This window comes from Triturus cristatus, chromosome 6 (genome assembly GCF_964204655.1).
Source record: "Triturus cristatus chromosome 6, aTriCri1.1, whole genome shotgun sequence".
Classification (NCBI taxonomy): Eukaryota; Metazoa; Chordata; class Amphibia; order Caudata; family Salamandridae; genus Triturus; species Triturus cristatus.
In genome coordinates this window covers 901,620,990-901,635,703 of record NC_140589.1, presented here as the reverse complement: position 1 = coordinate 901,635,703, position 14,714 = coordinate 901,620,990, and the positions used below count along the sequence as shown (strand labels likewise).

The 14,714-nt window shown below is 52.8% G+C and overlaps 1 protein-coding gene across 6 annotated transcripts in view; it reads right to left on the bottom strand.

The window, feature by feature from the left end:
- LOC146820764 (pantetheinase-like) overlaps positions 1 to 14,714 on the bottom strand; it is a 270,531-nt gene that overhangs the window by 40,256 nt on the left and 215,561 nt on the right. For 3 of the 6 annotated variants that reach the window (XM_085611558.1, XM_085611560.1, XM_085611556.1), the window contains one exon: positions 13,445 to 13,815. In XM_085611558.1, the coding sequence (XP_085467684.1) occupies positions 13,445 to 13,815 (371 nt within the window). The remainder of the gene's footprint in view (positions 1 to 13,444; positions 13,816 to 14,714) is intronic. The other 3 variants (XM_085611559.1, XM_085611557.1, XM_085611555.1) reach the window with 1 other exon arrangement.

The following is a 14,714-nucleotide window of genomic DNA, read 5'->3' as shown; positions in this document are numbered from 1 at the left end:
GCCCAGGAAGCTGGGCTGAGGTGACAGAGGGTGACACACAGAGGGAGGGAGAGGGGGATAGAGAGGGAGGGAGAGGGGGACAGAGAGGGAGGGAGACACAGGGACACGGACAGAGGGAGGAGGCTGACACACGGAGGGAGGGAGAGGGGGACAGAGAGGGAGGGAGAGGGGGACAGAGAGGGAGGGAGACACAGGGAGACGGACAGAGGGAGGAGGCTGACACACGGAGGGAGGGAGAGGGGGACAGAGAGGGAGGGAGACACAGGGACACGGACAGAGGGAGGAGGCTGACACACGGAGGAAGGGAGAGGGGGACAGAGAGGGAGGGAGACACAGGGAGAGCAAATCAGCCATGTGGTGTGTGGGAATGTCTGCTCGTCAGCAGGTAGACTGCGTGCATGTAGCCAAGGGTGGCCAGTGCCAGAACCCCCCCTCTTCTCCATGGCCAAACACAGGGCCATGTCACAACCTGTTCACGAGCACAACGACAGCTACCTGCATTATATAAGTGTGTGGATCCACTCCATGTGCACATTTACAGTGCTACACGGAAGGTGCCAATGCATGGCTCGCCACACCTGCCCACTCCACTGCTGACTGCAGTCACACTTGACGCAGCAAGTAAGACTGTGCCACACATAGTTAAAGGGGCCAAAGTGCTGCACAAGGGACACACCCATGCACAAGTGCACTATGAGTGGAATGCAAGACAGATCCTAATTCCAAGAGGAAATGTGCCAAAGTTGAAACTGATGAAACATGGATGTTGCATGGACCAAAATTAACATTGTCTCTCTCACACACAGGTCAACATCGTGGTTCACCCCCCAACACTGGGGGGGGAAGACTCACAGGACCCGGATCTGCGGGAGGCCGATCCCACCGGCAGCGACGACTCTCACCACTCTGTGGACGACCCCGACCAACCTGGCCCCTCTGGTGTCCAACCACCTGCAGCACCTGCGTCAGGTACAACGGGGCCAACCACCACCCCCACTCCTGCCACATCCCAGGAGACACCCAGGATCCCTGCCCCACCACCACAAAGCAGCCAGGCTGGCCAGGAGGGACACGGTGTCCCGGGCACCCAGGAGGAGGCAGGCGACAACGCAAATGCCACCCCTCAGGGGTCCCGGAGACCTGATGTGCCCACAAGGGCAGGCCAGGTGCAAGTGGGCAGGGGTGGTGGGAGTGGAGGACGGCGGAGGTGCCAGCCTGACCAGTTGGCTGCGGAACCGGTGTATTCCCATGTCCGAAACATCCTGGACACATACCGGCAGGACACCACGGGCCTGGCCCAGGTTGTGTCCGTCCTCGAGGGGATCAAGACCCAGCAGGCCCAGCAACATGCGGAGCTACATGCCTGTCTACTGCAACACCAACGGAGGATGGAGGACGGACAGGCTGAGCTCGTGACGGCGTACACGGGAATTCAGGATACACTCAGTCGGATTGCCGACAACATGGCCGACCCTCCCTGTGCCAGAAGGCGGAGAACATCACCACCCACAGGGAGGGATCAGGAGGAGGAGGAGGAAACATCCGATGGAGCATCCCAGACGTCGTCACGGCCTGCTTCTGAGGGTCCCCGCAGGAGGGCGGGTCGTCCACGGAAAAGACCGTGAGGGTCGGCGCAACACCACCATCTCCCAGGACACCTGGCCTGGCACCTGGCCCACTGGAGCAACAGCATCACAGCATCAAGAGACATTCTCTGCCACATGGCCTTGCTGGTCACTGTCTGACCAATGTAGACAAAGACTGTGGCATGGACTCTGAGGACTTCCAATGGCAAGGACACCAACTCCCCTACTGAACTTTGGATTCCAAACTCCCGGAAAGCCCCTCACGTCATACCCCCCCCCCCCAAATAAAAATTCACACCATGAAGAGAAGATGCCTGCTGGTTGCATTATTACCTTACATGTGTCTTGTAAAGTCTAAACATGCCAGAGTTCTCTTTTGACTTCAACCATCCACACCCTGGGGCCTGAGTCTGGCACAGGACACACGGGCCACAGTGTATTAGGCAAGACAGACATGGAGCACCACACACACCCGTGATGGGCCCAACCAGCTGAGGGGGTGGCCGAACAACCGTGCTGACAGACACATTGAGTACAGCAACAGTCATGCGCAGAGGTCAGGGATCCAGTCCAGTGTCCTGGGGGGCACCCAGGTATGTGTAGACAGGTGGCAGAACCATGTCCTGCAAGCTTGAGTCCGGTGGATGCAGAGAATGGGGGCCTGGCCAACGTTGGATGCATGGGGATGGCACATGTCACAATACCCACACAGTCATGGACATCATGCATAATACACAGTCTCAGCCCACACACACAGCTTGCATCTTGCTACTCAACACATAGAGACATAGCCCCTATCAGGGGAAACCATGCCAAACATGCTGGATGCACCGTGGCAACACACCAGCATTGACTGAGAAGAGGCACCTTGGAGGCATAGGGACACCTTTATTAGTCATGTTTTCGGGATTGCAGAGGCAACTTGAAGTACACATGAACACTTCATGTGGAGTAACATGTGGGTCCAACACTGGCACCCCCCTTCTGCAGCACAAATGCGTGATAGCCATGGAACTGGCACATAATTGTCGGCCAACAGCTAAACACCCACAGCTGCTCACGGAGATCCTGCCATACACCATAGATCCGCTGATGTAGAAGTCCCACACCATGTCAAGCCAATGCAAACCGTATGTGACCGAGGGCAGTGTTACACACATTGATGCCATCATCACAATCCACTATCCCATCACTGATGACTGTCAACAAGTCTGACCATCTATTCAGGTGTACCCAGCTGCATGTTATGTGTCCCATGGTGATGCTACATGGCTGCAGAGGAACCAAACATCGACAGGGGCAGTGTGCATACATCGTGAACTGCCACACCCAATACACCCCTGATGCATCCCTTACCCTATGGAGACTTCCAAACGTGTCCGTGCCTGTAACGCTGAGTCAGCACACGATGACGTGTCCATGAGGAATAGCAGTGCCACAACAATGCAAGCAGCAGACGGCATGCGCAAGTACCTGGGGAAGAGAGACACATAAGAAGTCAGCCACAAAAAGCACAGCCACTTGCATGTGCATTTACTCAACACATGTATGGATGACAACATGCTAGGTCACAATTATGACTGGGGAAATACAACCATCACTGGCACCATCACTCCAGTGACACACCCACACACACCTCTGACTCACGTGCCATACATGCAGGTGGAGACACACATCACAACACATGCCACACGGGGACCAATGCGTGCACACTCAGACACTGGTACTCACCACTAAGCAAAGAAGTCGCGTATGAGCCGAGTCCGGATGTCCTCTTGCGGCTCCACATCCTCCACATCACTAGCCCCATTGCCAAGCCCTTCGTCCTCCACGGGTGGATGGTCCTCGTCATGTTGATCCAGGATGAGTGGCACAGCTTTCTCAACTGCCATGTTGTGCAGCATGCAGCAGACCATGAAGATTTTGCAGACCTTCGCAGGGGCATATGGGAGTGCGCCGCCGGTCTTGTGGAGGCACCGAAATCGGCTCTTCAGCAGGCCAAACGTCCTCTCTATCACTCGCCTTGTCCGGCCATGGGCGGTGTTGTAGCGGAGCTGGGCCGGCGTGATGGGGTTGCGGAGAGGTGTGAGCAGCCATGGCATGTTGGGATAGCCAGCGTCCCCTACATGGGATGGACATCGTTAGAAGTGGTGAAGCGGTCGTGCTGGAAGTCTACGCAAAATACAGGACAGACAGACTGTACCCACCAACAACACATGCTCGTTCGTTGCGCAGCTGCATCATCATTTCAGGCATCCTGCTACGCCTCATGATGTAGGCATCGTGTGCTGATCCTGGAAAACGAGCACAGACATGTGAAATCACCATGTTGGACAGACACACCACAAGGGCATTGATGGAGTGGTAGTGCTTCCGATTGCGGTACGCTACCTCCCATGCGTGTGGTGGTACCAAAGCTACATGTGTCCCATCTATGGACCCAATGACATGGGGCATCCCTCCCAGGGCATAGAATCCACGCTTGACCCCAGTCATCTGTTCAGGGGTTGGGAACTTGATGAAGTCATCCAGGTGAATCAACATGGCCTCTAAGAAATCATGCAGCACACAGCAGAACATGCTCTGGGACATGCCACCAACATGAGCTATGGTATTTTGAAAGGTACCCGTGGCTAGAAAATGTAGGGCTGCCATTACCTTCAGCTTGGGTGTCAGTGCCGTAGGATACCTGTGCAGCGGTTGCAGGTGTGGTGCCAGTCTCGCCGTCAACTCCAGAATCAACCGTCGTGGGAAGCGGTAGCACCGGATCCGATCATTCTCCCGCATGGCAGCCAAGTCCGGCATTGCTCGGGGAAGAGGCGGCGCTCTGCAGTAATTTTGAAGTGACAAGGAAGAGTGAGTGCACCACAACAACAAATCATTTGTACTGAGCACATGTTATTCTGTCTATACACATATGCTACATACAGAGTGAGGTATGTGCCACATGCCCTGGACACGTATGCCTGCCAGGTGACACTCCTACCAAGACCCAGCTACACACGGAGATTGAGAACCTCCCCATGCCATGCCATGGGATTAGCTGTGTCCCAGTGCAAGTGAACAGCCAGACGCAAGACAGGAGTGACATACACCCACACATCAGCAGAAGTAGGAGGCCGATTGCAGAGACTGGTAGCGGAACACTAGAGCCACAGGTCACATGACATTACACTAGGACAGCCCACACACCTTGCCATGAAGGTGCACATGTCATGACTCACCACACATTCATTGAGAGGATGCAGACATGTCCTTGTCACGCTACTCCGTGTCCCATGCATACATGCGCACCTCACATCCAAAACCACATGTGGCATGGTGTGCGGAACAGTGTGCAATGTCAATCTACACACAGACACATGTTGGTTGCTGCAACAGCTGCAGCTTTTGAGGGTGCTCCAACATCAACCAAATGGGAAGCCCCCACACATACATGACATAGTCACATCGTGCACCGTGGGTAGTGACAAGTCAGGTGTGGTAACCCCTGTAACGGGCATCAGGGGACACTTCCGTGTGTTGGTGTCCGTGCCATGCCAGTGTCGGTCATCCCAAGTGTGCAGTACGACATGCACACATGTCCAAGGAGTCAAGGGCATGCCTGGCACACATTGCACCGTCACACATTACATCTGTACACATCTCATCATACATCTGGTGCCTTCTCGACTCAGGAGTAATGTGCCACATGACAGCCTGTCACACCTGTGCCCCACACATGTAGTAATGCACAGACAATGCCTTGATGTCCATTCATGGACAAGTATGTCCATCCATGGACAAGTATGTCCGCCCTATTCCTTCCTGTGTGCTGCCTGTCACCACTGTGATGTGTGAAAACCGCCGTACTGCTGCTAAGAGGGCCTGTGTACGTTCCCATATCACTATGGGAGTGCTGCCGTATGTGTACCCATCGTGATGGCGAGCGTACAGGCATGTGTACGGTCCGTACCACTACGAGTACGCATACGCAAGAACACCCATAGTGGTACGGGCCGTACACACGCCTGTACTCTCCCTATCACTATGGGTGTCCTCGCGTATGCGTACACGTTGTTGTACGGGCCGTACACACGCCTGTACTCTCCCCATCACTATGGGTGTCCTCGCGTATGCGTACACGTAGTGATAGTGAGCGTACAGGCGTGTGTACGGCCCGTACAACTACGAGTACGCATACGCCGTCAGCGCCATGAGGAGTGCGGATGGTCGGAAGTGGCGCCTGCCCCAGGTGAGGAAACGCTGGCAGGATATCCGGTGCTGGACGCGGAGGATCGCACGGGTCCTGCTGGGGGACTCACCTGAGAGCCATAAGAACCGCGGGCGCCGCCGTCTCTCCCACATCCAGAAACGTGTGCTGGCGGTGGTCTTTCCTGACTTGGACAGGCGCCTACAGGAGATGCAGCAGCCGGAAGGGGGTAGGTACATGTGTGTGTTTGTTGTGTTTCACCAGCATTTGTAAGTGCACTGTTCCATGGATACACTTCCAGGGTTTATGGTGCTGTGCAGATCCTGTTACCCACAGTGTTGCAGGCCTCTCCTGCCTCCCTTCCCCACCTTGCAATGTGTTCACTGGTCTCTGTGTAGTCACTCCATCACAAAGTTATGTAGCCTGACACATTCTCCAAGTGTACAATGCCTGCAGCATCATGTGTGGGGGTGGTGTGTAACAGGTTTAGTGACCTTGCCTGTGCCCTGTCCAGTTCTGGACTTGTGGGTTCCATGTCAGTTGGCACTAATGCTGATTTCAGACATGGGAGTTAATCTCTTGAGTGCGAGGCCTTCCAGCAGGCATGTCCCATGTGGTGGCCTGTGACATGATGTGCATGAGTGTGCGTTACGCATAGTGCAGGGATGTTAGCGTGTGTTGCAGTCATTTCCATTCAGGAGCATGGAGTTGTGTGGCCACTACTGTCCCCAGGGGCATCTTTTCCTAGGTATCATGTGTGTAATCCGAGAATGTCAACAATCTCTGTGTCTACAGCATAGGTTGTGCTCTGTGCCATTGTCCCCTGGCACCATGTTTATTGACGTGAGATGTATTACAAGTGTCCACTGTCCAGCCTGACCTGATTTTCAAAGTACATACTCACGGTGGCCATTGCCTGTGTGTCTTGTAGCAATCATCTGATGATGCCCATTTGTACATGATTATTTGGACAGGCGCACCTTGGGTATTTGGTGTGCAATCTTGAATTATTGCATCCCATGTGTATTTCACCCAGACTAAGAGATGTAAGTGCTTCCTGTGTCTCCACAGATTTGTCTCATGTAGGGGGTGGGTGGTGCGGCCATGGCCTACATGTCAAGACCTGTCATCTCCTTGCTCGGACTGGCCAGTGTGTGATGTTTGTCTGGACATACACTCAAGGTGCAGCGTGCCAGTCAGGGTGGGCATGTTATCAGTATTACCTATGCTGCATGTGCCTCTAGTTCCTGGATATGGTCCCTGCTCATCCCAATTTCCTGCCACGCTGTGTGGTGCAGATGCAGTGCTGTATTGTCCCCAGGGCCTTGCTCCTCAGTCAGAATACCATGTCATCTCATTTGCTATTGTGTCATGCTCTCCATAGTTTTTCCATGGCATGGTGGGTCACACAACTGTGTCTTGCAGGGCCTACATATGTACCTTGTTTTGTAGTTGTAACTCATCCTTTGTTTCAGGCTATGCACTGTAACCTAAGTAGATTTGACTCATGTGACATATGTATACAGGTGTATGATTAATTTCTGTCTCTTCACCCTGCCCACAGCATCGTCGGGGGACACGGAGGGAGACATGGACACAGACGGCGCGGAGGGACCGAGCACCAGTGCCAGCGGTGACATCGGGGCTGGCACATCGAGTGGGACTGAGGCGGAGGAGAGTGAACCCGGGGACCTGTCGACTGGCACAACAGAGTATGAAGCTGACGGGTCCGAGGATGATCTCTCCGAGTGGGCGGTGGCTGCACCACCATCTGACAGCAGCCCTACATCTGGCACCGCCCCCTCCATTGGCATCAGCCGCCTCCCACGTGCTCGTGTCCCTTCCCAACGTGCCCGGTCACCACATGTCTCCTTCCTGCCAGGCACCGCACCCCCTGCCCCTGTCTCCACTGCTGCCGCCAATGCTGAGTCTGTGGACATCCAGCGGCAGTTGCAGATTGGTCAGACTGCGATCCTTAATGTCCCCCATTCCCACAGCCAGGTCCTCAACAACATGGAGGCATACTTGGAGGGCATTCATTCATCGCAGGCTGACCAACGCAACTTGCTGAGGTCCATAGACTCCACACTGACTGCAGCAGTGGGTCTCCTGCAGCGCTACGTCCCACCCCCTACCCCTGCTCCTTCCACACTTCCCACTCCCATGCCTGTCCCACATACACCCAGACGTAAGCATGCACCCACCACAACAGACACAGGCACCACACCAGCAGGGAAGGTCCGCCGCACACCTCCTGACACGCACACACAGGGTGAAGTAGGCACACCCACTGGGTCGGGGGGCAAACGTGTGACACGCAGCCAGAGTGGGAGTCCGCATTCCACCCAATCCACTCCCTCCAAATCCCCTCCCCTCAGCTCTCCTGGCCACATCTCCCCCAAAGACTCCTTCATGGCCGCTCTGTCCCTGAGCCCCACAGTGACACCACCCCGCAAGCGGTCAAGGAGGTCCACGGTCAGGGTGCTTGAGTCCCCTCCCCTGTCCACACCCTCCCCCAGTGGCGCTGCGACCCATCCCTCTGACCCCCCCCCCTCCTTGGGGCCTGTGGTTCCTTCGGGTGCAGGGGAGTCCCTGGAGGACCTTGCTAAGGTGTGCAGCGAGATCCTGGCCTCCGCCTTTGGCCCTGCCCCACCCCCTGTGGTGGAGTCCTCCATCCCTGCACCCACGACGCCTACCCTTCACCCTCCTGTCCCTGCGGTGCCTGTTTCTTCCCCCCCACATGATGCCCTCACCCCTGTGGAAGACAACGGCTTGTAACTGTGCAGGCAAGCTAGGGGACACGCATCCCACTGTGTCCCCCATCCAGCTGGGACTCCTGGACTGCCCTATGGGCTTTGTTAATATTGGACTTACTTCATACTAGTTTTTTGCTCATGCTGAATAAAGCTATTTATTTTTTGCCCTTGGAACACTCCTGCATTGCTGGCATTGCTGTTGGTGGGGCTGCTACGTGGTTGTGGGTGTTGGTCATGTGTTGGGTGTGTGGGAAATGTAGTAGTGTGCTGCTCATAGGGGGGACCCTGGGATCTGTGTGCCATCACACAGTGTTAGCTACCTTTCTCCATTCATGTAAGCAGTTGCTGCATGTTGCAATTTTCCCAAGGTGTATTCCTTCCTCTGTGTACCCTGACTTCTTCCCTGCAGGGTGTCCCCTGACTTTAGCGCAGAGCTGTGTATCCATTAGCTGGGTGTGTGACGTAGTCCTTCACCTTTGCACATGCATGCTGAGCCATTTTCCACCTGCATCATTCGTGGCATCCTTGGTAGTCATTGTACTTGTGTATGTGGCCTATTGACATGACTTCATGTGGACATGTTTTCTTTTCTGCGCTATGCATGCGTATACTCCCAGCCTCGCACACATGTGGTACATGTACTGCAGGGTCTTTGTGCACCTGACTGACATTTGTGGGCATGGTATCTGTGGCTATTCCACCCTTTGCGTTCCATGGGCACTGCTGGGAGTGATGGGCACCCACCCCTCCTGTCTCTGGGCACTGCTGGGAGGACTCTGCACACACCCCTCCTGTGTCTGGGCACTGCTGGGAGGACTCTGCACACACCCCTCCTGTGTCTGGGCACTGCTGGGAGGACTCTGCACACACCCCTCCTGTCTCTGGGCACTGCTGGGAGGACTCTGCACACACCCCTCCTGTCTCTGGGCACTGCTGGGAGTGTTAGGCACCCACCCCTCCTGTCTCTGGGCACTGCTGGGAGGACTCTGCACACACCCCTCCTGTCTCAGGGCACTGCTGGGAGGACTCTGCACACAACCCTCCTATTTTACAATATGTACGCTCATGACATACACGGATGTGGGTACGCTCCATGCATTCGGGGTGGGGGTACGTGTCGTACTTACACTGTTGGGGTGGGGGTACGCTCCATGCATTCGAGGTGAGGGTACGGGTCGTACTTACACTGTTGGGGTGGGGGTACGCTCCATACGTACGCGGGTGGGGGTATGGGTCGTACTTACACTGTTGGGGTGGGGGTACGCTCCATACGTATGCGGGTGGGGGTACGGGTCGTACTTACACTGTTGGGGTGGGGGTACGCTCCATACGTACGCGGGTGGGGGTACGGGTCGTACTTACACTGTTGGGGTGGGGGTACGCTCCATACGTACGCGGGTGGGGGTACGGGTCGTACTTACACTGTTGGGGTGGGGGTACGCTCCATACGTACGTGGGTGGGGGTACGGGTCGTACTTACACTGTTGGGGTGGGGGTACGCTCCATACGTACGCGGGTGGGGGTACGGGTCTTACTTACACTGTTGGGGTGGGGGTACGCTCCATGCATTCGAGGTGAGGGTACGGGTCGTACTTACACTGTTGGGGTGGGGGTACGCTCCATGCATACGGGGTGGGGGTACGGTCCGTACATATCCGTCCCCACGCTATGTGATGCTTGTGCGGCCCGTACCCAGGCCTTTGCCACGTGGGTACGAGCCGTCCCGCCATTGTTGGGGTGACGTGGGTGTGGGCGTGGTACGACTCGTACCCACGCTCTTCAGGCGTGGGTACGGGACGTACCTGTCTGGTTGTGTTGCCGGTTCGCGTCGTGACGGACTTCCGTTGTGGCGGTCGCTGGCTTAGCTGGACACGCCCCCACCCCCTCGTAGTGACCAGGGCCTGGGAGTCAGGTATGTCCAGGGCATGTGTGCTGTGTGACTTTGGTGGGGGGTTTGTGGCCTGCCCTGGTCCTGCCACCCCCCCCCACTTTCCCCCCTCCCTTAGTTGTTCTGACCTTCTGCGGCGTCTGCGTCGTAACCTGTAGAGGAGGTCGACTGCTATGAGGGCCGGGATGACACGTAGGTTCGGGTCCATGTCTGTCCGTCGCGTACGGGTACTCCTTGTTCGCGTCGTCCTGTCTGTCCGTCGCGTACTGGTCCTCCTTGTTCGCGTCGTCCTGTCTGTCCGTCGCGTACTGGTACTCCTTGTTCGCGTCGTCCTGTCTGTCCGTCGCGTACTGGTCCTCCTTGTTCGCGTCATCCTGTCTGTCCGTCGCGTACTGGTAGTCCTTGTTCGCGTCGTCCTGATTTCCCGGCAGTTTTTGGCAGCCGGAAAATATTCACCGTGCGGGATGACGTCGGTGCGAATCGTAATTCCTGGTTCGTGAATGGCAGGCTGCGAGCGTCCCGACGTCAGGTCGGCGCTTTCCCGGATCGCATTTGTAGGTTTATTTTGTTCGGTCGGGGTTTTTTACGATTCGTACGGAAATGGTGTTCCCGTGCGAATCGTAATTCCATGTTTGTATATTTTGACGACCGGGTACGCGTCGGACGGAGAATATGCTCCGTCCGACGGTTCGTACCCGGTTTTTACAGGATCGTGATCGGCGCCTGAGTAGTAGATGCAGCTCTAGGTATGTTCAAAGATCTGGTCCATATCTTGCTCCAAAATTCAGTGGTCCATTCACAACCAAATCTGCCTCCCAGGTAAGCTCTATCTTAGTCTTAGATTGCTTCAAGACAGTGGAGTTGAGAAATTTATAAATGAGAGAGGCCCTTGGGGATACTGACAAAATTCTGAGAAGCAGATCCTGAGTAGACAAAGAATCTTTATAAGGAAGGGAATAAAAGTCTTCCAAAATTGCTTCCATAAGTAGTGACTATTTGTGCAAAAACGAGCGTGTACATTTAAAATTGGCTTGGAACTGGGGAAAAGAACAAGGAGAAGTGCCATCAAAAATATCCTGAACACAGATGATATCTTTAGATCCCTAAGAGCTCCAAAACAAAAGGTCTATTATTAATATTGAGAAGACGATTATGCTAAAGAGAACGCAAGAACATATTTCCAGACATTCTCTTTGGTTGACAGTGAGGTCTTAAAAATGAACAAGTGTGTTTAAATAATGGAAGCAGGCCTGCCAAGTATCACGCATCAGACGTGACTCCAAAGCATTTCAGTGTGGTGTTCCGTATCACCGCACTGAAATGCGTTGTCACGCATTTTAATGCCACTGTCTCTCTTCTGTACACCAGTGCTGAAACTGGCTACGCCAGGCTGTTAGCCACGCTCACTGGCGCAGTGACACCTGCGCCGGCTCTGCTGCTGCTCCCCGCAGACTTGTCTCCCGCCTGGGCGCTGCCACCAGCACAGGCTCAGTTAACAGTTAATGTGCACTCCTGCCTGTGCTACAATGTTAAGCACTGTGGCTCGAGCGCTGGCTGTAGCTTGTTTAACACTAGTAATACAGTAGATGCAGCACGCAGTACATGCAGCTTGGAAGTCATAGAGGCTGGGCTGAGCACGGCACAAATCATTCAACCTATTGGATTGTTGAAATAGTTCACCGCGCAATATTCCGCAATCTTTCACTGACGCCACTGTCAGTGCCTGCCAATGGGCAGTTAGCGGGCGGCAGTTGAATTGTGTACTGTAAACTAGCCTGCTGTAAAATGAGATCTGCGGTTTTGCTACCAAGTGCGAGTCTGACCCCTGAGGACCCCATGGGGGCCACCGTAGTCTGGGCGGTGGCTGAGACATGTTCCTACTGCTGTGCCGCCCGTGTAGTACTGTTTGTCTCAGGCCCCAGGGTACGCCAACCCGGGCCCCCTGGCTGAAGCTCAGCAGACAGTCACCAGAGACGAGCGGGTGCTTTATTTACCTAAGACAGCCAGATACGCACACTGCGACCTTCTCTTCAGTATTCTTGCCTTGTAGACACACACACACACAGCCTGTATAAACAGCACACTTGCATTGCTGAGTGCAGGCACGAGGCAGAGACACAATCTCTAAACGCTAGGCTATTTTTTGATGTTGTGCACAGTGCAAGCTAATGCACAGACAGGTTGTGCCTTGACATCATTGTATGGTAATGCGCTTCTCCATGGGATTGTATACGGTTAAAACTTGGTTATTTGTAGCATTTATTTAGATGACTAGGTAAACTCTTCCTTGCTTGATTTTGCTCGTGAATGTCACTCATAGTTGTTGAAATGTCACTCATAATTACACTGAATTTATGAAAATGTCACACATTGCAATTTCAAACGTTGGCAGCTATGTGGAAGAGATGTGAGACTAGTTTTGGCCGTGAAAGCGAGAATTTCCAGGTAAGAGAAAGGGGAACAAAGATGGCGCTCAATACTAACCCATAAAGAGGTGAAAGGGAAATGTCCACATGGAGCCAGTAAGAGGCTTGTTTAAGACAAAAGGCTTTATGATATAATCTAAAATTTGGAAAATTCACCCCTCCGGTAGATTTTAGTTTTCTAAGATGGGATAAAGAGATTCTAGATTTTTTACTGTTCCATGATGACGTTCTTTAAATGGTATATTGGATCAAATGTGATTGATTACTTTAAAATAGGTTTAGCTGTGTTTAGAATGCTAATTTCCATAAATGTTAACATGTTAAAATTCTTCCTGGTCACAGACTAATATTTATGGCTCCTACTATTTGACTGACAGATGGAAGTTAGTTATGAATAAATCAATGATGATGCTTCACTTTTTCCTAATCCACTTACTGCCCAATCCGATCCACCTAATCTGGAATTCAATGGTCTCACCTGCTTGCCAGGATCTGGCAAAATGTGCATGATAGGCATAACGTCGAGATAGTAGTACATTTGATTACTTTCTTATAGAAGCTTGTATTGAGGCTTCAAACTATGAAAAATCTGTTACCTGTAGGTAGTATTCGCCTTCAACTTCATGCATCCCATTAAAGGCGCCCAGGGCATAGACTTCATCTTCCCGCTTCTCGACCATGCTGTAGTTCAGATGGCAGCAAAGGTCCTTTTGGCAAGTCGTTTGACCTCCTTCTGGCTTTTCAAGTGTTTTGAGTGTGAAATTGTCAAAGAAAATGGGTCTTACAAATTCCGAACTGTTGGTGGAGTATCCTGGGATGCTGCTGGCATATTCCGACCACTGGACAACAGAATAGGAAGGAGAAAGACGAGGATGTGACAAGACCTCTGCAACTACTAAGTGGCCCTCCTCCGTGTCTGCATTATAGTAGTATGCCTTAGGATTATCTGGTGCATATATGCCACTCCCTGGAAAAGAGAAAAGAATGATTTCAGATTTTGGTAATGACAATTTTTTTCGTTTTTCTTTCTGGACAGCAAAAATAAGGCATGTCCTATTTTTGACACCAAATACATAAGGCATTATGCCGGCATTATGCCCACTCAAAAAAAACCAACATATAAATATTGTCCTTCTGCAATTTACACCCATAATATACAATCACAAGCGATTTATTGACATCCGTTCCCAATGAGTAACCAGGCAAAAAGTGCAAGTGTAAGTATCTCAAAATTTTGGTCAAGTACTCAAACCACTAATCATTATGACTGCTTGTGCTGATAAATGACAAATTATAATAAATACTCAACCATAAAGATGCACTTTCATTCAGAGGACTGGACCTATGCAGACATTGAATCACTACTTTGAACCCTGCCTTAAGAAGTAGGAGCCAAACCAGATGGGGTCTCAGAAAGGAACCATCAGCAGCAGGTGCCCAGAATGGCTTCAAGAACCTCACTTGAGCACAGCACTCCATCGTCCATGATCAATGAGGGCAGCGGCCTTGCCTGCCTCGCTTCCACTCTTACCTGGAGAGCAGCCATGACACGGCACTATCAGTGCACCAGCACACACACACATACTGGCCTATCCTATGCCAATACAATGCATGGAATGCAACTGTTTTCTTGAATCTATCTTTTTCCTCTCCCGGTTGTTCTTACCCACTTCAATGCGATGCCCAAGGGTGATGAGCATGTGCTGACCTGGGTGCTGTGCTCAATGTGCCAAATGACTCAAACTGACCACAATGATGAGGCTCATTAAAGGTAAAAAAAAAGTCAACAGTTGCTCTTGTTTCCATTCAGAAGGTATTTGGCCTGACAGTCCATACTGTATTTCTCTTATTTGAAGAGGACCAAAT